The following is a 24,014-nucleotide window of genomic DNA, read 5'->3' on the forward strand; positions in this document are numbered from 1 at the left end:
TTAATGCATTTTGGGAAGACAGTACAGGAATTTGATCCTAGAAGGGAAGAAAGCAAGTTGAACCCTAAAATCACCTTGGCTTTCTTTCTGGAGGCAGCTACCTCACTGTGGCTCAGTAAGAAAAAATACAAATAGCTTGGCAATATCATTAAGTTGGGAAGACAGAAGTTAGAGTCTGGGGAAGAGGTAGATAGAATTTTCAGGGCTTAGTAAGGGAGAGTAAGGGCCTCTGCAGAAAACGCGTTCCAGAACTTGGCATAGGAGTTGCCTTGAATCCTCGAGTGAGCTCTAATATGCACAGGAGGAGGGTGGAATTCTGAGGCCAGGTACAAAGCAGTTTCTGGGGAGGTGGAAGCCAAACCATGCCCAGAGATCACAGAGGGCCAGGGACTGTCCCAGTTTCCACCAGCCAAAAGGAAAGATCTTGTTGACCCCAAAAGCGTCGCACTTTAACAAAATGAGGCTAAACTATTTTTAAAGTAAAAGCTATTCTATTCTCGTCCTAAAAAATATTAAAAACAAGCCTCCAAAGGAACAAAGTGGTAAACAAGTAACTTAGTCTGTGAGAACAAAGTCCTAAACACCTTAAATAATTTTTAAAAAAATCATCTCTCTACACTTTATTGTACACAATGTCCAACATAGGTCAAAAATGTTTAGATATATGACAAAGTGATACATAACCTACTACAAATATAATACACTACAGGATTTCAAATGAACATAAATATAATGTGAATACAAATAGAAAATAGGAAGAAAGTACAAAATGGAACTTTGAGGATAAAAAATAAAATTTCTAAAATTAATATTTGAATGAACAGAATTAGCAGCCTCTTAGACATTATAAAAGTAAAGATCGGTGAGCCCTAAGACACAAAAATAGAAATTAGCCAAATAAGGCACTCAGAGAACAAAAGCTTAAAAGAAATTGATAAAGTGTGAGAGACCTGCAGAGTAATACCAATAGGTGTATCCTAAGAAAATTGCAGCCCATAAAGAGAGGAGAGACATGCACAACTGAGCAGAGTCAGAGAGACAGATAAAGCAGATACAACCCCCAGATATTGGTTCCTTTGAGGGCTAAAGAGACCCATGGGAGTTATGGTCATGGCCGATGGGGTTAACTACCAAGGCAGATGGCCCCTCTTTGGAAATGGTGTTTATGTGTGATGAATCTGGACTCAGATGGGATCTCCCTTCATAAGACTTTCATGCTAATGTGCTGGAGGTGCAGTTAATGTTGGGGTTTAAGATATATTTAGGGGATTTGAATCTCTGGACTGACAATGTGATAGCTAGATCCTGAGCCTCAACAGACTCCAGCACCTACAATCTGATTTATTGGACTTACCACACTCAGCTAAGATGGAGGTGAAGAAGGACAACCACCACACCATGGAGCCTAGAGTGATTACAACTGAAAATGGGAGGATTGCATCCAGCATCCAGGTGGAATCTGAGCCTCCTCTTGACATAAAGGTGCAATGGACACAACCAATCCAGTGTCCACATAGAAGAGGTGGCATTGGATTGGGAAAAGTGGACATAATGGACAAAGGGTATGGGGAAAGGCAGGAAGAGATGAGAGGTGGAGGCGTCTTCGGGACATGGAGCTGCCCTGGATGGTGCTTCAGAGGTAATCACCGGACATTGTAAATCCTCACAGGGCCTACATGATGGAATAGAGGAGAGTATGGGCCATGATGTGAACCAATGTATATGAGGTGCAGAGGTGCCCAAAGATGTACTTACCAAATCCAATGGATGTGTCATGATGATGGGAACGAGTGTTGTTGGGGGAGGGGAGAGGGGGGGTGGGGGGGTGGGGTTGAATGGGACCTCACATATATATTTTTAATGTAATATTATTACAAAGTCAATAAAAAATAAAAAAAATTATAAAAAAAAAAAAAAAAAAAGAGAGGAGAGAGAGAGACACACACAGTTCAGGAAAAAATACTTGATGCAACAATGGCTGAAAAAATTTCAAATATAATGAAAAATATAAATTCAGGTCTAAGAATCTCAATGAATTCCAAGGGAGATAAACATGTCATCATAATTTACTAAAAAAAAAATGATAAAAAGAAAAATATTAATACCAACCATAGAAAAAAAGTCCTGTTATATTTTTTAAAAATCAGAATTACAGCCTACTCCTTACAAATTCTATGCAAGGCAGCATAGAAATAACATCTTTAAAGTGCTGAAGGGTGAAGAAACTGTCAAACTAAACTTCCATACTAAGTGAAAGTAGTTTTCAAAAGGAAGACAAAATATAGCCTTTTCAACCAAAAGAAAAGTCTAGAGTTGTAGTAATTCTAAGACCAGCATTATTATAAATGTCTAAAAAAAAAAACTTCAGGCAGAAGTTTGAGTCTATACAAAGAGTAAAGAGTACCACAAGTTGTAAATATGTGAGTAAAGATAAAATATAATAACATTTTCTTATTTTAAAAATTTATTTAAATTATTTTAAAAGGGATGTTTAAAGCAAAAACCATAACAGTGCATTATGGGGGATTACAAAATATATTTGATTAAATGTATTTAAACAATAGTACAAAGATTGGAGGGGAAATGAGAGATTACTATTGTAGGGTTCTTACATTATACATGAAGAAATACATTATTTGAATGTAGACTGTGATAAGTTAATGGTGCATGTTGTCAACCTTGTGGCCACTGCTAAAACAAATCAAACAAAAAGTTTAGCTAACAAGCCTTTATTAGAGATAGAATGGAATACTAAAAAACCTTGCTTAATCTAAAAGAACTCAAGAAAAGAGGGATAAAGGAAAATAGGAAAGATTTTAAAAATTGACAATATGATAAATTTAAACCAAAACATAATGATAATTACATTAAATGTAAATGTACTAAACTCTTCTATATCAGCAGAAATTATCAGACTGGATATAAAAGCAAGACCTAATTATGTGTTACAAAAAACTTACTTTATTTTTTTGTTTGTTCATTTTGTTTTGTTTCTGTTTCTGCTTTTTTAATTTTAATTTTTACCAAATTGTCTTTTTTTAAAAAAGATACATAGATCACAAAAAAATGTTACATTAAAGAATATATAAGAGGTTCCCACATACCCCACATCCCATCCCCCACTCCTCCCACATCAACAACCTCTTTCATCATTGTGGCACATTCATCGAATTTGGTGAAAACATTTTGGAGCACTGCTGCACTGCATGAATTATAGTTTACATTGTAGTGTACACTCTCCCCCAGTCCATTCAGTGGGTTATGGCAAGATATATAATGTCCAACATCTGTCCCTGCAGTATTGTTCAGGACAACTCCAACTCCCGAAAATGCCCCCAAATCTCATCTCTTCTTCCCTCTCCCTGCCCTCAGCAACTACTGTGGCCACTTTCTCCACATCAATGGTACAGTTTCTTCCATTACTAGTCACAATATTTCTGTAGTAGAATACCAATAAGTTCACTCTAATCCATATTTTATTCCTCCATCCTGTGGACCCTGGGATGGTGATGTCCACTCCACTTCTGTATCAAGATGGGACTTAGATCCCACATGTTTGATGGATGTGATTCTCCTGCTTGGAGTTGTAGGCACTCTTGGTTCCCTGGTTGGAGGTTGACCATCTTCACCACCCTGTTAGCTGATCTGTGTAAGTCCAACAAACCGGACAGTAGGAGTTGCAACTCTGCTGAGGCTCAGAGTGCAGCTGGCACATGGCCAGTCCAGAGACTGAAGCCTCCTGGGTATACACTAACCCCAGTGCCAACCACAGGTTCAGTAAAAGTGAAAGAAGAGGCATGTGTAGAAAGGTCACATCTGAGTCCAACTCCATCACACTCAGGAACACAAATTCCAAAGTAGGGTCCACTGACAAAGCAGAGCCAACTGCCATGATTGTAGAACCTGTGTGTCTCCGAAGCCCTCAGGAGCACCAGTACCTGGGCTTGTATCTACTTTGGCTGTTTCTGGGATCCTGCTGAGGCGTGCATAAACATGACCCCTCTGATGAACCTCCTGACTATTTTTTGAAGACTCTTAGCCATATAAACTCATTTGTCTCTACCATTTCCCCTTTTATTCAAGGTCTTTTTCTAGTTGCCTCACCAGTTGGTGCTTGGTAGTAATCCCTTGGTGCCAGGAAGGCTCATCCCCAGGAGTCAGGTCCCATGCTGGGGGGAAGGTAATGCATTTACATGCTGAGAATGGCTTAGAGAGTGGCCACATTTGAGCAACATGGAGGCTCTCAGGAGGTAACTCTTCAGCACCCTGATGCTCTAGGCCTAGTTCACATTTCAGGCACACAGGTTCATAAGCATAGTCATCAGTACCAAGGGCTCATTATTGGACCATCCTTCTTCAGTGGTCTTTGCTCTTGCACTTGGGGGATTATTGCTGTTCCATTGGAGAATGCAACAGAGCTCCCCTGGCTAGGAACTCAGCACTCCCTCAGTTGTCATTTGTAACTGTAACTGCTATGAAAACACCCAACATATACCTGAACATTTTTATGTCTCCTATATACATACCCTGGAGAACTCCCTCCCAACCATGCATCCCCCATCAATGACACCCCACAGCAATGCTCCTCCCCTGCCATAGTTGAACCCCTCTGTGGTCCAAAAATTCTTCAAAAATGAAGCCTAATATATTGCCAAATCCAATTAAAAGGAAAATAAAATAGTAGTGATAGGTTTAAAGATTAGAGATAGAATGCATACTAATTTAGAAAAAATTAAGTCAAAATAAATTGAGGCATTAAAAAATGAAAAATATCATGAAACTTTGTTTTTGACATTTTGCCTTTCATCACTGTAATAGGTGTTACCCTGTATATACAGTGGCAAGGCACTTCTTTCATTTCTTTCTTAGTGTCTACATCCTTTCTTTTCTTTTTTTCTAATTTTTAATTTTGTCTTCAAAAAAGTTTTAGATCACAGTAAAGTCACATATACAATATAAGGGGACTCCCATGTATCCAACATGAACCCTTTTACTTCCTTCCCCAGCAACAATCTTTTTATGTTTTCATGTTGTATTTGATGCAGCTGATATACAGATATTGAAACTTAGCAATCAAACATGGTTCCATTATTCACTATTGCCAAAAGGTGGAATCAATCCAAATGCCCATCAACAGTTGAGTGGATAAACAAAATGTGGCATATACATACAATGGAATACTACTCAGCTATAAGAAGAAATACAGTACAAACACATGGGATAACATGGATGAATCTTGAGGACTTTATGTTGAGTGAAGTAAGCCAGGCACACCAAGGACAAATACTACATGACCTCTCTGATATGAAATAAGCAAACCAAGCTGTCTCAGAGGACTTGACACTGGATGATAGGCTTACAGGAAATTGGTGGGGAGAGGAAGGTTGTGGGCTGACACCTACATGGGTGATATGTATGATAAAGTAGAGGTAAATATTTTTACAGGGAAAGGATAAGATGGGGGCATAGGGATACCTTTGGGTGGGGCTTTGCAGGCTTGAGGGGGGCTAGGGTTGGGAGGATGGTTGAGATGGCCCAAGAAATTGTTGGGAGGGCTGGGGGAACAGTTGGACATGGGAGATTGTAGGGTATGCGGTTGAAATTATATTGTTGAGATAACTCTTTAGGAAATATTATAAGGAAGGATTGCCTCTTTAAGGTGCTTAAGGAGGGGGGACATCTGACACAGGGCAGACTTCTAGGGAGTGTGTGAGTGCTCATCTTGTCATAGTGTGTTATATCATTGGGTAGAGACCCATACAATGGTAGGAAGGTGTACCCACATCCTGGGGAAGTCTGATGTTCTGAAACAGAGGGAATTGTTTCTCTCAAGAGAATGGGTGACTCCCAATGGGGGAGGACAGTCTAGTGTGTGAAGCCCTCAACATTGTTGCAAGTATCTGTGAATCCGGTCCTTCAAGCAGTGAAACTTGATTGTCACTGTGGGCCCCGAGGGAAGGGGGAGAGAGGAATAGAATAGATGGAAGCAGGGTAACTGGGGGGCATTGGAAGTATTCTGCAAGATTGTTCAATGACGGGTACAGGCCATGTTAAATTATACCAAAAATGTATAAAAGTCTGTAAGCTAAAATGTAAACCATAATGTAAACCATAAGGTAACTAAAATTTTAGAAAATTTAGAAAATTGTACAGTCTAAGAAACTTACTTTAAATAACTCACATTATATACAAGTGTAGTGGTGTTTTTTATTTCTTAATAAATTGCTAAATAAATTGAAAATAGGAAATTTTAAACTGCTCAGCTGATAAGCTCCTTCTCAGTAATTTTGGACTAATAATTTTTCCAACAATTGATGTGATCTTTTGAATTCACTGGAGCAAGTCAGATAGGGTCAGTTATTGGCTTCACTTTCTTAGCCATCATTTTCCTTTTATATATGTAAAATTGCTCTTAAATTGAATTCTATAATTCAGGCTCATACTTACCAAAATTAGTAATTCTCCAGTTTTTATTAATTAATAGGGCTTAATGCATAGTAATTTTGTAACTAAATGTTATTTCCTCTTTCAGAGAAGAAAATGCATATTTTTTCCATTACTGGGGTAATTAATGAATATAAATATAAAAAAAGGATAAAATTAAACTGCTTCACTTTTTAACTCTGCTAAAATTATATAGTCATTTCACTTTTTAAAAGAAATTGTTTTTGAAAAGCCTCTAAACCTAGCATGGAAGGAACTGATATTCACATCTGAACTCTGAGAAAAACAAATATATTCCAACCCATCTTCCTAAAGTTTTCCAGCATATACAGTGTTTTCAAAGTTTTTTTTTCAATCATAGTATGTAAACAAGTCTTGATCTGCCGTGCAGGTCTTGGTGGGAGAGCCATCTCTAAGACATGCACTTTCCCTCTGTTACAGGTCATACGGAAAGGGGAAGTGAGCTGCTGCTGGATCTGCACGGCCTGCAAGGAGAACGAGTACGTGCAAGATGAGTTCACCTGCAAAGCTTGCGACCTGGGATGGTGGCCCAATGCCGACCTCACAGGTAGGCGCTGCCAGCCGGGCCACCCTCGTCCAGGCCATGGCCCCATGGCTCCTGGGCGCGTGGTCGTAAGATGTGAGCTGTTAGTGCGCATCCTTCTCCAGGTTTGTTCTCAGTGTTGGGCTGTGGCTCTCAGGTCAGAGAGCAAGCCCAGCCTCCTCCAAGGCACCCACCAACCATGTGGGGGGAAGTCACTCAAACCAAGTGACAGGGAATCCACGCATGATGGCACATTCTCTCAGAGAGTTGTTTTCTGTCTGTCTTTTTAAAAGTTGTGTTTGAAAGTGTTCCCAGCCACCTGAGTCTGTATCTGCACCCATTTCTTGAGCATGTGCAATGTCTGAGGCACTATTGTGAACCCCAAAAGAGTAGAGGTAAGGGAAACCAGGCTGGTTTTACTTTGCTTAAAACTGATCAGGGAAGAAACATGTGGAGAATATAATTTTAAAAGTGTATTAGTGTAATAGAGACACTTATAAAGTGCTATATTTGTTAGGCAAGCCAGGAGATAAAACCAAGTGCAGACGGAAAATAGAAACAAGAAAGTTTATGATGCTTTTGGGGCAGCCAAGGGCCAGGTGTTGGGGTTGATGGGTGGGGTCAGGGACCAGGGAGAGGACTGTCCATAAACTGAGGCCAGGAACGTCCCTGCAGAGGCTGGCAAGGGTTCTGCTTGCTCGCGCCAGTGTTTCGACGTTGGCCATCAGCACAGGAGAGCCACGGAGGACTTTGGGGTGAAGCACATCGTGGAAGCCGCGTCTCAGAAAGATGCCCCTGGTGGAGTGTGGAGAGGCGAGCCTGGAAACTGAGAGAAGTTAGGAGCCTTTCCCAGGGCGTGGCGGAGGCCAGCTGCGGCGCAGTCCAAGGGTAACAGCCAAGTGCGGGATCTGACCCCTGTGGAGTCTGTGGACTCAGACTGATCCCAGGAGCACAGGTCTTTCTCAGGACCAGGGTCATATGTAGGAATTCTGTTTTTCATGGACCCTGACACAAGCTCACGCCTGAGAGATGTCCAGCACGTTCACAGATTTAAAGAGCTGTAGGGACTTCGTCGGCAGAACAGCCCAAACCCTCCTCTCAGGGAGCGGAGCCCGGGGAGGCGCGGCTTCGTGCAGGTGGCCAGGCCACCGTTTGGAGGCAGATCCAAGTTCTGTTACAGGCTCCTGATCCCATGCCTTCCTGAGTGCTGTGGAAAAACAGCGGGCATCCCTTCCTGATTGCTGTTAGCCTTGCTTGTTTCCCAGCAACATTAACAACACGAAACACAGAAATTGCATGGCTTATTTAAAGAACATCGAAGATGGCTGGATATGTAGAGCCCTGTCACATAAATAAAATTATGTTCATTGTGAATACCCTGTAAATGTTAGATCTGTTATGGAAAAAATCAACCAAAATGAGAATCAGAAAGTTTTCAGAAATCACCTAGTTCAAAGGCCATTCTTAAAGAGAAGGAAATAGGATCAGAATATTTCTCAAGGTTCAAATTGTATCACATTCATCTTCTTATTCTCCAGCTGAAAAGTGAGTCCCTGACTTTTATGTGCCTGAAAAGAGACCCACAGATTCCGAAGCACTGAATTCCTGTCCACCAGTTGAGAAATACGGCTCAGGTGCCTTATACATCATTGATGCTCAGTAAATGCTTGTTAAATTCTGAGAATCTGATAGGAGGAGGGACTCCCCCAAGCTCATCAAGGTCAGCCCAGTTAACAGAGAAACCACGGGAGAATCCAGGGCTGGCGGCCCCGCTCACAGGGCCAGCTGTGCAACGGCTGCAAGCGGCGGGCGGGCTTGGGAAAGCTCCCCCCGGTTCCTTTAGGGCTCGAGCCTCCCTGTTGTCCGTGCCTTCTTTATCCCCCTTCGCAGCACGTGGTCCTCTTGGACACCTTTTTCTTGAGTAAGCAGGTTGCTCAGATCTCCATCGCGTTTGAAAACTAGGGTGGCTTAACAGTTGCTCCGCTCCACTACTGCCCTAGAGCCCAGCTGACCTAGGAGGAGGCTCGCACACAAAACTGAGCTCTTCCTCAGGCTGCTCGGAGAAAGCAGAAGTCCTGGCTCTGAGATACCAGAGGTTTTCTATTGTCTACCCTTTTCTGGGCTTCCCCAAACTTTTGTCAATGCATCATTCACCCTGCTCTGCATTCACTTTAATTAGGGCTGATCTCCTGCATGAAAATGAACTTCTGTCCCACTACATAACATGATTAAAACACTATAACTCCTTTTAAAAACACCTAACATTTTGGAATAAAGAAACTCAGTGTCATGTACATTCTTCCCTGAAGATCTTCCATTGTGAGTACAACTAATACTCTTATGGAAAAATAACCTTGTTCTTGGAATTGGAGAGCCTGGTTGCCACGTGGGAAAAAGAGCTTAGGCTCTTCGCAAGAGATGCAGCCATCGCAGTGGAGTTGTAGGGAATCGTTTCCAGCACTGTGGGGGCCATGCCAGGCTCCCTCGGCCCCTCCTTCCAGAGCAAGGACGTGTTCGGCATCTGCGTGGAGCGTGCTGTGCAGGCAGGGTTCGGGCAGCTCTGGGACAGCCTGTGGGGTGCCCGCACGTCTGCCATGCTGAGGGCAGTGGGATTTAGGATGTGCTGTGTGAAGTTCACACTCCCCTGGTGACAACCACGTCACTTGGTTTACTAACAGATTTCCCTGCCATAACGGACCACACGACCTGTCGTGGCCACCTGACCTGAGGGACCCAAAGGAGCCCCCTGGGAACCTCTGCTCTGAGCTGGCTCAGACCCAGTCTTCGGGCACACGTCTTGGTAGTTCATTCTGTGCAACCGAGCTATGCACAAACGAGCTCTAGGGAGCTGGCCCAGGACCTCTCTCGGCTCCTCCATGCTGACCTCACTCTTCTTACTGTCTTCCACCTTCTGCCTTTAAATGAAACATAACATGAGTATGTTCTGTGGAGGCTTTGGAATCCTTTCAAGTATCAGCCCTCATGGACTATCTGCATATACAAAGAATATCATTAGTGGAGAAATCCATGTAATATACCTTTGTGTTCCTTCTACCAGCGATAGCTTGATATAACTGATTTATTGAGTTAAAGTGATGATGGTCTCTAGCAAAGCGTAGGCTCGGGTAAGTTATTATTACTAGTAAGGTGCAAGTTAAAGAATAGGCCAGATATAGGTTGCTATCAGTGGAAATTTACATCAGTAAAGAAGAAAAGTTTGGATAAGAAACGCATACAAAGGAGAGTAATATATGTAAGAATCTGCTTGCCATGGTTTTGCACGGAAGCCATCTCTCTCATTGGCCATCAGATTGCTCCAAGGTCCTTTAGTCATCGGGCAGTTTCCATGAGCCTTCTGCTTTGGGAAGCTCTCTGCAGAGCCTCAGCTTGGAATCGCTGGTGGCTGTAGCCTTCGTGATACTAAGGTTCCTTTCATTTATCCCTGGATGAGAGCCTGGCATGGTTTAAATTCACAAATAACTGCTCCAATTAAAAATGCACCCATTTCAATGGATCGATAATTTGGAAAGTCTGGCTGAGAAATACAAAATCAAATTGTATTTTAGCCCCCAAGGGAACCATGGCTTTGCAACAGGGAAATGCTTCCTCCCATCCAGAAAATAAACCCATATTTAAACTAGCACATATTCCTAAACCATAGAGGAGGGGAACTGTATAAAATCCACTTGGAAGTGCTCGAAGAGTTCCTGTGGAATTGTGGTCATCCATACTGCACATGTGCAATGTTTCCAGATTAATGTAATTACAAATGAGGCATGGCTGGCCATGTCTTCTGCTGTCCTGGAAAAGTTTTCCCACCATTGTTTAATTTTGCACCAAGTCTCTCCCTATTGGAATGAGTCATTTCATGGGTAATGTTATCCAGGGCCCGCTAGATATCTTATTGGTGCTGTGAGATATTCTGGTGTTGCCAAGCATTATCCTCACAGATCTTTCAACACATTCTTTCTGGTGTTTCTTTTCAGCATGTGTATGGACAGATGTTTTATAACTGAACCCTTGAACTTCTACAAGGACATGTTCTATTGTTGTCATGGTACATGAAACCCTTGCATAAGAACTTGTAGTTGGAGCAGTCGAGCATGATGAGCTCTAAAATATTTCTGTGATATTTCTTAAGCATTTTTTTATAGTATCCAAAGTACCTCCTTACTGTGAGTTTCAACCTTTATCACGGCAATTACTTTAGGTACTATCAAGACATCAGGTAATTAATATTATTGTTTATTTTTTAAAACTGCCTGGGGACATTTTAAAAAGATTTTTGCTTCTATAGCACATCAAATAAGTGCACTATTCTGAAAGCATACCATTTATTATTTCATATATCTACTCTTTAATTTAGTAATTTGATATGGCAGAGAGAAGGCCATAGTTCAGCTATTAGAAAATTTAGAGAGTGGTAAAGTATTGGATTTTACAAGACTTACTGTACTACTTAGTGTCTATTAAGCCTAGTATTTTATCTCTTTACATTTAGTATAAGCCACATAAGAAAACAGTATTAAGTCAGAAGTTAAATTCTGCCCTGGGCAGGGGCGCTTCTTCGACTGACAGGAACACAATCCTGACGCTCTCCTTCATCGGGTGAGGGTGGGACAGCCGCTGCATTGTGACCACTGTGTGGGAATTCAGTTAGTTCCTTAACCACCAGAAAATACAGGGCGGTTTCTGTTAGTAAATAGGATTTATTACATTAGACTTAAAGAACGAGTTCAAGCTCTGAAGGGGTTTTGACTAATTTAGTTTAGCAGTTGCCTTTAGGCAAGGAGCTGATGTAGCAGGGCTACTGAATTAAAGGGCTGGCCTTAATGGGTAAATTAGTTATCTGTTGCTGTGTAACATATTAGCCCCAAACTCAGCAGCTTACAACAACACACATTTATTTATCCAAGTTCTTCCTGTGGTTCAGAATTCTGGGCACAGTTCAGCTGGGCCCTCTGCCTTGGCGCCTCACAGGGCTGGGGACAGGGTCCAGCCTGAGGCGTGGTCATGCACGTGGCTGCTGGAGGGTACCGCTGCTCGGGAGCTGCTGCACCGAGGGCCTCGGTTTTCTGCTGCCTGCTGCCATGGTTCTGGCCATGTGCACCTTAGCAACAGGGCAGCTGGCTCCATCAGGGTCCGCAGGGGCCTGCGAGCAAAACAGAAGTCATTATTTCATGTGACCTAATCACAGAAGTGATTTTGCTACATTCCACTTTGCTACATTCCACTGGGTAGAAGTCGGAGGTCCTGCGCACACTCAGGGGAGAAGATCGTCTAAGCTTGGAAACCAGGGGTGGGACCGCTTGGGGCCATCTTAGAGGCTGCCGATCACAAGGGGCACTGGTCCATGGATAGGGGCCGTATTGCTGAATTAGTTCAACCAGAGCATGGTGGAGCACTTTGATTTTTATACAAAAAGAAAGCTATATGATTCTAGGTCCTATGGTGACCCATATGCTTTTGTGCTCTGTTTCAATCAATTTTCCTATTTCTGCCGTGTTTTATCCATGGTGATTCTGGGACTATAACTATTTCATTGGCCATTTTTTGAGCTATGCTTAGGGCAGTATTCCTTATGTCTAGAGCAACTATAATTTGATCATGTGCAGGAACTTCAGTATATCTTGTCTGGAATTAGAAACTACCTATTAAATTTGCAGGTGTTGTGTCACAGAGAACCCAGGAGCATTCTTCCAGTAATAATCTCAAAGTGCCAGTTATATTTTGGGACATAAGATTGCTAGAAATGTTCACTATTTGAGAGGTTTTATTAAACCCAGGTGTGGGATGTTCCATTAGTGATGAGATTAACGATTGATGTAAGTGCACCTGTGTCAGCACAAGAGCCACATGGAATTCTTGGGACCAGTGCCATGGAGTTGAGCCACTGGGCAGGTTCTTTGCTTCACCAATGCAGGACATTGGCTCTTTAAATGACCCTTCTATAACAGGGATGTGAGGATGGTCAACTACCACACCTGGAAACCAAGAGAGTCTACAACTGCAAGCAGAATTCCATCCATCAGCCATGTGGGATCTAAGCCCCTTCTCAATTTAGAGGTGGAGTGGACCTCATCATCCCAGGGTCCACAGGATGGAGGAATTAAATATGGATTAGAGTCGACTTACTGGACTTACGATAGAACTATTGTGACTCTAGCAATGGAAGAAACTGTATCATTGATGTGGAGACAGTGACCACAGGAGTTGCTGAGGGCAGGGAGAGGGAGGAATAGATGTGATGTGGGAGCATTTTCAGGACTTGGAGTTGTCCTGAATGATATTGCAGGGACAGATGCAGGACCTTATATATCCTGCCATAACCCACTGAATGGACTGGGAGAGAGTATAAACTACAATGTAAACTATATTCTATGTTGTGTAGCAGTGCTCCAAAATGTATTCAACAAATGCAATGAATATGCCACACTGATGAAAATAAATAAATTAATTAATTAATAAATGACCCTTCTGCTTGTAGCATCTACAAGTTTCTTACCTAAAGGCTCCCCAAACATAGAGATTAGAGGCCCTTCTAGTTATTTACCTAAGGAGTCATAATTATATTGATTTCTAGCTTAGTTACCTTTTAAAGTTACCCAAAAGTATCTAGTCATATACCAGTCATTTTCTAAATTGGCAACTTCACTTTTTTTCTGATGGAATCCCCCAATTCTGGTTTGAACCCAATTACAGAAAGAGAAAATATGATCCATCTTTTGTCAGCTATTGGGTCTACCTCAGAAATGTTTAAAATTCCTAAAGTCTGTATTTCATCTTTGTTTAGTTTAAAATTTTGAATCTTTATTCTCTCTTACCTTAAAGGAAGGTTCCTAAAATCACCTTATAGAATGTAGTTTCAACTTCCATTTTTTATATTTTACACAGCTATGCTATTTAAATCTTCTCTTTCCTATCCCATTGTTCTTAAACATTTCCCTCCATTTGAGAGGCTAATAATTAATTTAATTAATTGGTACAAATATGTGGCACAGGACAATAAGTATCTTAAAAAGTCCTGAATTCGGTAGTGGATATTTTGCCTGTATCCTTGAAGTTCAGGAAAGTCATTAATTATAGCTCTTAACTTGGCTCTAGACCAGGGTTTTTAATTCAACTTCTATGGATCTGATTTGTGTTCTAATAATTTTACAATGTGATCTTCTCCAGTGAAAACTGAGGAAAAGGGAGTTCATTTTATAAAGTGTGCTAAAGCTACACAGAATAAGGGAAAAATGCAAAAAGAGTAGCTTTCAGAAGGTTACAAAGTCTCAAGAGAGACTATATCGAATTTTAAATGTTATTTTGTAGATTCAGTATGCCAACTAAAGGAGCTAACTATTGACTATTTGGCATTTTATCTCCTAATTTTTCTAGAGCTCCTAATAAATATTTATTGATTTTGTTACCAAAAGTCCCTCATATTGTATTTCCAACTCTCTAGATAGATGATAGATGGATAGATTGATACTACATATATGGTCATTTATCGAAGCAATGAGGGAAGTGGATTTGGCTCAACTGATAGAGCATCCGCCTACCACATGGGAGGTCCAGGGTTCAAACCCAGGGCCTCCTGACCCGTGTGGTGAGCTGGCCCATGCACAGCGCTGATGTCTGCAAGGAGTGCCATGCCACACAGGGGTGTCCCCCGCATAGGGGAGCCCCACATGCAAGGAGTGTGCCCCATAAGGAGAGCTACTCCACACAGAAAAAAGCGCAGCCCGCCCAGGTGTGGCTCTGCACACACAGAGAGCTGATGCAGCAAGATGACACAACAAAAAGAGACACAGATTCAAGGTGCCACCAACAAGAATCCAAGCACACTGAGGAAGACACACAGCAAATGGACACAGAAAGCAGACAACAGGGTGGGGGAGAGGGAGAGAAATAAATTAAAAATAAATAAATAAAATCTTTTTTTAAAAAAATCAAAGCAATGAGGAGTTAGGACTAAAATCTGACTTTACTAGGAAGCAGAAGTTCTTGTAGGATGAGGTTAAGGTTTTGGTATAGACACTTTAGAGAGAGGCTACTTCAGTGCATCAGGAATGTGTGTTTATGAACATTGTATAGGAAATATATAGGGAAACATTGCACAATGATGCAACAGTGCTTGGCCCCAGAATATGGACCAAACAGTGTGATCTTGCACAAATTGACGAGAGAGCAAGTACCCTGTAAAGGTTTTCTTGGGGGACCTGAGTCCAAGTTTCACCATTCACTTTTGTCACCAGTCGAATGATCTCCAACGTTCGCCTCCGAGCAGCTTGGATTGGAGACTTCCCAGGCCTAGGTCTCCATCTGATCTAGTAGATGCCTCCTGAACACATCCAACAAAAAAAGAATTCTAAACAAAACAGACATGCAGAGCAAGACCTTGTACACAAACAACAGCCAAAGCAGAGGAAGCAACAGTTAATGTCCCCATCAACACATTACTGGAAGCAATATTTACCAAACTGTAGATACCTAAAGCAAAAGATCCGATGCCCTCAGGAAAGGCCTATGTATAAATAACCGCCCAATGGTAAAGGTCAGATTACCGAATACCAAGATAGTGGCCTAATTACACAAAGATCTAAGTTTAATCACATTATACAAAGACCTGCATGTGCACGGGTCCCAGGACAACCAAACAAATTCGGCAGCGAGAGCTCGGTCCAACCCACCAGAGCTTGGAACTGGATCCAGACTGGCAAATGTGGTCGCGCTGGTGGAATCTGGGGGGCCCAGGAGGGACCCCGAAATGCCTACCCACTGGGGAGGGGACTTCAATATCTCCTTGGTGGAATCTCTAGAAATGTGAAAGGATGGTGAGACTAAGCACCCGCGATTAAAAACCAAAGCTGCGTTCACTGCGCTCCCTACAGGGAGTCTTTGATGGGAGGTGAGGGATCTCTGAGAGAATGTGGCCAGTCTCAGACGGGGTGTTTGGAAAGCGTGGTGCTTGAGGTTGATGGCTGCTGCATCAGCAGAAAGTGGACACCAGCTGAGACTCACTGATCAAAGAACATCTGTCCCCAACTGGCCGGTCAGCTGCCAGGGCAGGCAGTGCAAGGCCAGCTTCTAAAGGCACGTCCCCACCAAGCTCTGCTGATGAGGGAACAGGTTTAAAACCAGAATGGTGACCTGTTGACATGGCTGCAGAGCAGTGACTACTTTCCTAAATGTATGGAAATAGGTGTTTCCACACAATTTTGGAAATCCTGGCCCAGACCAAACATAAACTCCTGTGAAGGGGCTGTCTCCAGCGCCTGACAATTTCTCTCCCACTCTGAACGCAAACGGACTCTTTATTCTCCATTTAGAGGGGAAGGATAAGCCAGGTCTTGAGGAATGAAGCTGGTTTCCCCGTAAAGACCTGGGCGAGGGAGATTGTGTTCTCCTTGTGTGACCCTTAGAGGTTGTAACTCCAGGGCCCTCAGATGCCATCTACAGATCAGTCACCAACTAATGGGGTAGGCTGCAATGTGAGTAAGACGGAGTTATGGGACCAATAGTGGAGAGCTGATTCTTCTACAAAATTAAATTAGATGTATGTTTAAAACATTCCATTGACCAAAAAATACTCATCTTTGATTTGGTCTTGCTTGTGGACAGTGGCAACTAAAAAAATAAACATTTCATTAGTTTATTTCTTACTATTACATTATCATCATTTAACCCCTCACTAGAGATAGCGTTTACCTTCCTTTTCTTAATTTTTCCCCTGAAAGTGTAGAACCAAGAGTGGTACCCATTTGTAATGCGGGTGGGAGAAAGGGTTGCTTCTATGGGTTCACCTTTGTCACTTTAGGCTTGCGTCTGAGATTTTTAGGGCTGTTGTCATAACGTACCGTACACTAGGGTGTTTAAAACAACAGAGATTTATTGTGTCGCAGTCCTGGGGACCCGGAGTCCTAAACTGAGATGTTAGCAGCACTGCGCTCCAGTAGGAGGCTCCAGGGAAACGCCCCGGCTTCTGGCGTTTGCGGGAGGTCCTGGGCGCTCCTTGGTTGTGGCAGTCTAACTCAGCGTCTACCTTCTGCACCTCCACCTGGCCTCCTCCAGGGCCTGTGTCCAACTCCCTCTTCTAAGGGTGGCCTCATATTAGAGGAGACCCACCCTAATCCAGTCAGGCCTCATCTCCACTGGCCGCATGGTCAAAGACCCCATTTCTAAGCAAGGCCACCTTCACCGACAGTGTTGGGACTTGAGCATGTATTTTAGGGAGACACGGTTCAACCCACAACAGCTCGCTCTTCCAGGCGTGTCTGTATGTGATGGCGAGGCACGGTTAGAAAGCGTTAAGAGAACACGAGCCACGGACGGTGCCACAGCTCTGCCCCTGGTCCCCGAGCATCGCCCTCCCTGCTCAGTGGAGACGCCAGGCCCCTCATACATCCGTTTGCTTCCGCAGGCTGCGAGCCCATCCCCGTGCGCTACCTCGAGTGGAGCAACATAGAAGCCATCATCGCCATCGCCTTCTCCTGCCTGGGCATCCTGGTCACGCTGTTCGTCACCCTCATCTTCGTGCTGTATCGGGACACGCCCGTGGTCAAGTCCTCCAGCCGGGAGCTCTGCTACATCATCCTGGCCGGCATCTTCCTGGGCTACGTGTGCCCCTTCACCCTCATCGCCAAGCCCACCACCACCTCCTGCTACCTCCAGCGCCTGCTGGTGGGCCTCTCCTCCGCCATGTGCTACTCCGCCCTGGTGACCAAGACCAACCGCATCGCGCGCATCCTGGCGGGCAGCAAGAAGAAGATCTGCACGCGCAAGCCCAGGTTCATGAGCGCCTGGGCGCAGGTCATCATTGCCTCCGTGCTCATCAGCCTGCAGCTAACCCTGGTGGTGACTCTGATCGTCATGGAGCCCCCCAGGCCCGTCCTGTCCTACCCCAGCATCCAGGAGGTCTACCTGATCTGCAACACCAGCAACCTGGGTGTGGTGGCCCCGCTGGGCTACAACGGGCTCCTCATCATGAGCTGCACCTACTACGCCTTCAAGACGCGCAACGTGCCCGCCAACTTCAACGAGGCCAAGTACATCGCCTTCACCATGTACACCACCTGCATCATCTGGCTGGCCTTCGTGCCCATCTACTTCGGCAGCAACTACAAGATCATCACCACCTGCTTCGCCGTCAGCCTCAGCGTCACGGTGGCCCTGGGCTGCATGTTCACGCCCAAGATGTACATCATCATCGCCAAGCCCGAGAGGAACGTCCGCAGTGCCTTCACCACCTCCGACGTCGTGCGCATGCACGTCGGGGACGGCAAGCTGCCCTGCCGCTCCAACACCTTCCTCAACATCTTCCGGAGAAAGAAGCCGGGCGCCGGGAACGCCAAGTGAGTCTCCGCCCGCCTTTCTCCCTTCTCCCTCCCACTCTTTCCTTCCCCTTCTCATTTCCGCTCCTGCTCTAAACCGTTCTCCTCCACTCCCCTGAAGGTTCTCTTCTTCCCTTTCTCCACATCTCACATTGGGTGTCCGCGGAAACTGCAGGTCCTCTGCTTTCCCTCTGGATTGAGCAAAGAGCCTGGGCAGCGAGCAGCTGAGCACGAGACCCCCGTTCTCCCCCAGCAGGCGGCTGGTCCCGCGGCTGACTCTTGCCTTCACAGCCTTCCTCTCTCCACGGGCGCGGGTCAGGTGCAAGTGCTGGCTTCACTTCTGTTTAGAGCACGGCGAAGCTAGGTTCTGGTTCACTTTTCTCTCTCTGGGGCTGCACCATTGCTGACCCTGGGGTGAAGGTAAGTTAGTTCAGCCCTTGGGGGACTGTCCCTTCAGAACTGGGCTGGGACAGAGGCCAGGTGTGCCCTGAAACAAGGCCCTCTCTGCTGCCTAACCTCTCTCGTCTGTTTCCTCACCTTTAAGGCAGACGTATTTGCATTGGTGTTCCACAGAATGCCTCAGAACCGGGCTCTCCTGCAAGGCCCTGCTCTGGGTGGCTTCCGAGCCACACGGCGCCCAGGAAATCGGGGACCAGCCACGGCGATGAGCCCCAAACCCGAGTTTAAGTGCACGCTGCAGAGCCAGGTTTTTCCTTTTCTGGTCATTCTTACAAGCCGTTTGTGCCATGACCCCTTTCCTAGCTGCTTCCTGACTCAGTTTTACAAAGACACGGACATTCAGATCCGTGGGTATCTTCCTGAGACACATGAAAACACGTCTCCTCTCTCAGTCTATTGTTAAAATAACATGGATGCTTACAGGTCTAAAGGAAACCGAGTGATTAAAAAATGAAGTGATTTTCCCGATTAGCAGCATTAATTTCACTTTTTGAAGCAATCCTTTGAAAGTGAAGAATTTTAATAATAGTTATAACATATACAGCATTTTTATATCTACTTTACCCACCTGAACAAGTTTGCAAGGTACAAGGAATAGATATTAGTTTCCCCTTTCTGTGGAGAAGGAAACCGAGCCACTGTGAATCTGTGTGACTTTTTAAAAATTTTTTTTGTCTTTATTCTTTTTTTAATATTACATTAAAAAAAATATGAGGTCCCCATATACCCCCCATCCCCCTCACCCACTACTCCCCCCATAGCAACAATCTCCTCCATCGTCATGATACATTCATTGCACTTGGTGAATACATCTCTGAGCACCGCTGCACCTCATGGTCAGTGGTCCACACCATAGCCCACACTCTCCCACGTTCCATCCAGTGGGCCATGGGAGGACATACAATGTCTGGTAATTGTCCCTGTTAAACATAATTCCCTGTAGTAGCCATCCTTTGCCCACATTTTTTCCCTTAATTGGAGAAGTTGTGGGTTTACAGAATAATCACGCATAAAATACCCCCACATACCACCCCCCACCAAGACCTTGCATGGCTGTGGAACATTGGTTCCAATCGATGACAACACATTTTTTTGTAACTGCACTATTAATTAAAGTCTACAGTCTTTTTGCCTACATTTTAACAGGTATAAAATTTTTCATCTTACAATGTGCCAATAATCTGCATGCCTGAAGACTCTGGGTTTCATGTCTTCACCTCCCAAGCAGCAACAAGGTCGCCTTTTAAAGAAATCACATAATTGGTGGGAGACTCGGACGAGGGAGTCCTCGCTAAGGCAAACATCTTCGAAATCCATGAAGTTGTTACTGTTTGAAATAAAGACCTCCCTAAATTTTACCACCATCAAGGATAAAGCCAATAATGGCACCCGCTCCTTGCTGTATCTATTTCTAGCCCTGGACGCTGGTCCTAAGGTGGCGTGCAGTTGTCTCGTGCCCTGGTTTCCACAGCATGTGCCCCTACGCCTGGCTACAGGCTGAGATCCCAGCAAGAGGAAGCCAGATGAAAGTGAGGGATTCGCAGGTCTCCTTCATGGCGTCACCTGTGGGTTTAGGGAGATCCCACCCTCCACCACCACCCAGCTCGATGTTTCTCATTTTCTGCCTTTATTATGGCTCTTCAGAGACTTTCACCTAATCTCTGAAAGCTGCTCATCCAACCTTAATGCAAAATGAGAACCATTAGGCTCAATATCTTGTGTGGGGAGCTGGGAGTGTGCAGTTTGAAAACCTTCCCTTCCCCAGAGCCCTGGAGAGCACTGGATAAGGAGTCTTGCTGGAGGAGGTGGGGCTGCCCCTGCAGGGCAGGGTCAAGTCCTGATGCCCAGCCCCATGGGTGGGAACCCATTTGAGTAGGACCTTGAGGATGTTACCAGGGACTGAGCCAGGTCGGTCTTCACCCAGCATGACTGGGTCCTCATAAGTGAGGAAATTTGGACAAACACGTGACAGAGGTAGAGACTGAGATGTGGGTCGCCTGACCCTACAGCCTTCAGGGAAAGCATGGCCTGCTGGTGCCTTCACTTTGAACTTCTAGCCTCCAAAACACTAATAAATTCCTGCGAGAGAGCCCATGCATCAGTGATATTTGTTACCGCAGCGCTGGCAAACTGAGACACAGTGTCACTTTACCTCTACAGGCAACTGGGTGTTGTTGAATGTTCTGATGAATTTCTCACACCAGGGACTGCATTCTTTATCATCTGAGAGTATTCCTGTCACTACCATGAATTTAGAGAAGGAATCTCCTAGAATTTCACTTGGGACCCTTCTTTTGAGAGAAAAATCAGCTTGGTCTAATGTCTGTGCATTTGTTGTCTAGGAAGTACTAACTTCACCTGTAAATTACATAACTATTGGCTGCAATTTATCAAGGAACATCAGATTATTACAGTAAGAAAGATATTACTAATAATTACAACACTCAGCTTTCTTAATGCAATTTGTAACTTCTCCAAGGAGCACCAAAGAGCTGTGCTGCCCCGCAGAGGGCAACTGGGGCTAAATTCTACAGAAAACCACCAAACGTTTACTCATTTTTCTCATTTATTTTCCTGTAGTTTCTCTGTAACTCTGTGACGCATTGCTGGGACTGTAATTTTAAAATACAATGGTGACCTCAGTGCCTTTGTTTTCACCTTTTAAATTGTTTTATCTTCTCCTGGTTTATCTCCAACACTACAAAAACGTCAACCAATCTAGTATTTTTCCACAGCAACAAAAACCCAGCCAAGTTTTGCCAACTAGAGCAAGGGGCTGAAAACTCCGGAGAGCACATGGACCAGTGAGCCTGCCCCCTGGGTGTGTGGCTCTACGGTTAGGAGGCACTGGGGGAGTTCGGAGCCTGCATATGTAGCTGTAAACACAGAACAGATGCTGTCATGAAGCGTTCCCACTGATCTTACTGCTCCAATACCAATCCAACAACACCCTCATACAGCCTGTTACTGAGCTACGCGGGAGGGAGCTTGCGCAAGTCTGTTTCTGCAAAGCTTACAGCAATTTTTAAAAATTTTGTCCACAGTCAAACATCTGACACAGCCAAACTTTGGGCACTGCTTTAGAGTTTCTGGGAAGTCTTGAGGAGGAGTTAATAAATTGGGCATTTGTGTTCCCTGAGTTATATGTAGGTAGAAGTTAGAATAGGTAGACTCCTACCCAGGGTGGAAAATGCAATAGCATATTTACCTGTCAATTTAATGTACTTTAGTGGGAAAATAGTCAGGCTAACCTAATATAAACATATTGACAAAATTCTCATACTTGGCAATAGAAGAAACATAGAAATCCATGGAAATCATACTGAAATGAATTATTTAACTCCAAGTTAATTATCACTTCCTTTTAAAGCAAAATGAGTTAACATTATACAACTGAATAATAGAAATATTACATAAATGGCATGGCTTCTTTTTTTTTTTTTTTTTTTTAAAAAAGATAGCTCTATCAATGGCTAAATGCCAAACTAACATTTCTAGTCATTTTCTGGGTAGTCTCAATGAGTGCCAATAATGTTGACAGCACAATTGCTGAAATGTGGCATGTGACCTTAGATAAGAGCATGCAAAAATTACAACTGCAAAACATGCATCAGGTGACACAGGAAGGTTCCTAAGCATTGTCCTCCTGGGCTTGTTTCTTAAGCATTTGAATATGCTTTACTTTTTTCATTTTTAAACATTATTTTAATATGACAGATGATGTGGTTTTGTTGAAACTGATCACCAGTGTGGAGGTTAAACATAGACAGTAGAACCAAGTAGCTTCAGGGCCTCGTCTATATTTAAATATATTTTTTATTGAAGTATATCATTCATACATGAACAGGCATAAACAATAAATGTATAGTAAAGATTGTGAACTTAAAAAATAAACATACATAACATCATGTAGGGGTCTCATACATCACCCCTCCACCAACATTTTGCATTGCTGTGAAACATTTGTTACAAACTATGCAAAAGCATCATCAAAATATTACTACTAACTATAGTCCTTATCTTACCCATCCTATTTTTTAAAAATATATTTTTATTACAGAGGTCATGAACTTATGAAACAATCATACACATGTGTAGAATTCCCATACAATACCCCTTCACCAACACACCACACCATGGTGGAACATTTGTTACAGACTATGCGATAATATCATCAGACTATTACCACCAGCCATGGTTCATAGCATACATTTGACACACTTTTTCCATGCACCTCCATTATCAACACAGTACATATTTGGCCCTGATGCAAGAATATTAGAGTATTGCTATTAACTACAGTCTATAGATCACACCATTTGTAGTTTTTCCATGCTTCTCCACATTCCCACCATCCTGTAGTAGCGATGTATATCTGCTCTAGCTCACAGAAGGACACTCTTGCATTTGTACCCTCAGCCACAATTCCCATCCACCTCTGGGTTCACTATTACTCAGTCCCTAGATTTTTCTCCAGCTTTCTTTCAATTGACATTTACTTCCCCAGACTACCCTTATCAGCCACATTCCCATTTAAACCAGTTGCTACTCACTATAATGTGTTACCATCAATTCTATCCATTTCCACACTTTTACAGTTAAGTTAATTAAAACTTCTACATACATTAAGCATCAGTAGTTCTTCTCAAGCCTCCTCTTATCTCCTAATAACCTATACTCTACATTTTAACACGGTGTGATTATTCCTTGTATTTAGTTCATATTAGTGAGACCATGCAATATTTGTCCTTTTGTGTCTGGCTTACTTCACTTAGTATAATTTCTTCAAGATTCATTCCATGTTATTATATATGTCCCAATTTCATTTCTTCTTACTGCAGCCTAGTATTCCATCATATGTATATACCATATTTTGTTTATCCTTTCATTGGTTGATGGACACTAGGTTATTTCCATCCTTTGGCAATTATGAATAATGCCCCTATGAACACCGGTGGGCAGATGTCTATTCATGTCATAGTTTTTAGTTCTTCTGGATATATTCCTAGTAGAAGAATTGCTGAATCAAATGGCAATTCTATATATAGCTTCCTGAGGCACTGCCAAACTGTCTTCCACAGAGGCTGCACTATTTTACAATCCCATCAACAGTGAAGGAGTGTTCCTATTTCTCCACATCCTCTCCAGCACTTGTTGTCTGTTTTTTTTAAAATGGCCATTCTATGCAGTGTTAGATGATATCTCATTGTTGTTTTGATTTGCATTTTCCTAGTAGTTAGTGACATGGA

The 24,014-nt window shown here is 43.4% G+C and overlaps 1 protein-coding gene across 2 annotated transcripts in view; it reads left to right on the top strand.

Annotated features, from left to right (window-relative positions):
- The window catches only part of GRM1 (glutamate metabotropic receptor 1), a 382,716-nt gene that overhangs the window by 324,656 nt on the left and 34,046 nt on the right, over positions 1 to 24,014 (top strand). For both annotated transcript variants that reach the window (XM_071218698.1, XM_058307603.1), the window contains exons 6-7: positions 6,886 to 7,012; positions 17,397 to 18,327. In XM_071218698.1, the coding sequence (XP_071074799.1) occupies positions 6,886 to 7,012; positions 17,397 to 18,327 (1,058 nt within the window). The remainder of the gene's footprint in view (positions 1 to 6,885; positions 7,013 to 17,396; positions 18,328 to 24,014) is intronic.

The sequence above is a fragment of the Dasypus novemcinctus genome, chromosome 11 (assembly GCF_030445035.2).
Source record: "Dasypus novemcinctus isolate mDasNov1 chromosome 11, mDasNov1.1.hap2, whole genome shotgun sequence".
Classification (NCBI taxonomy): Eukaryota; Metazoa; Chordata; class Mammalia; order Cingulata; family Dasypodidae; genus Dasypus; species Dasypus novemcinctus.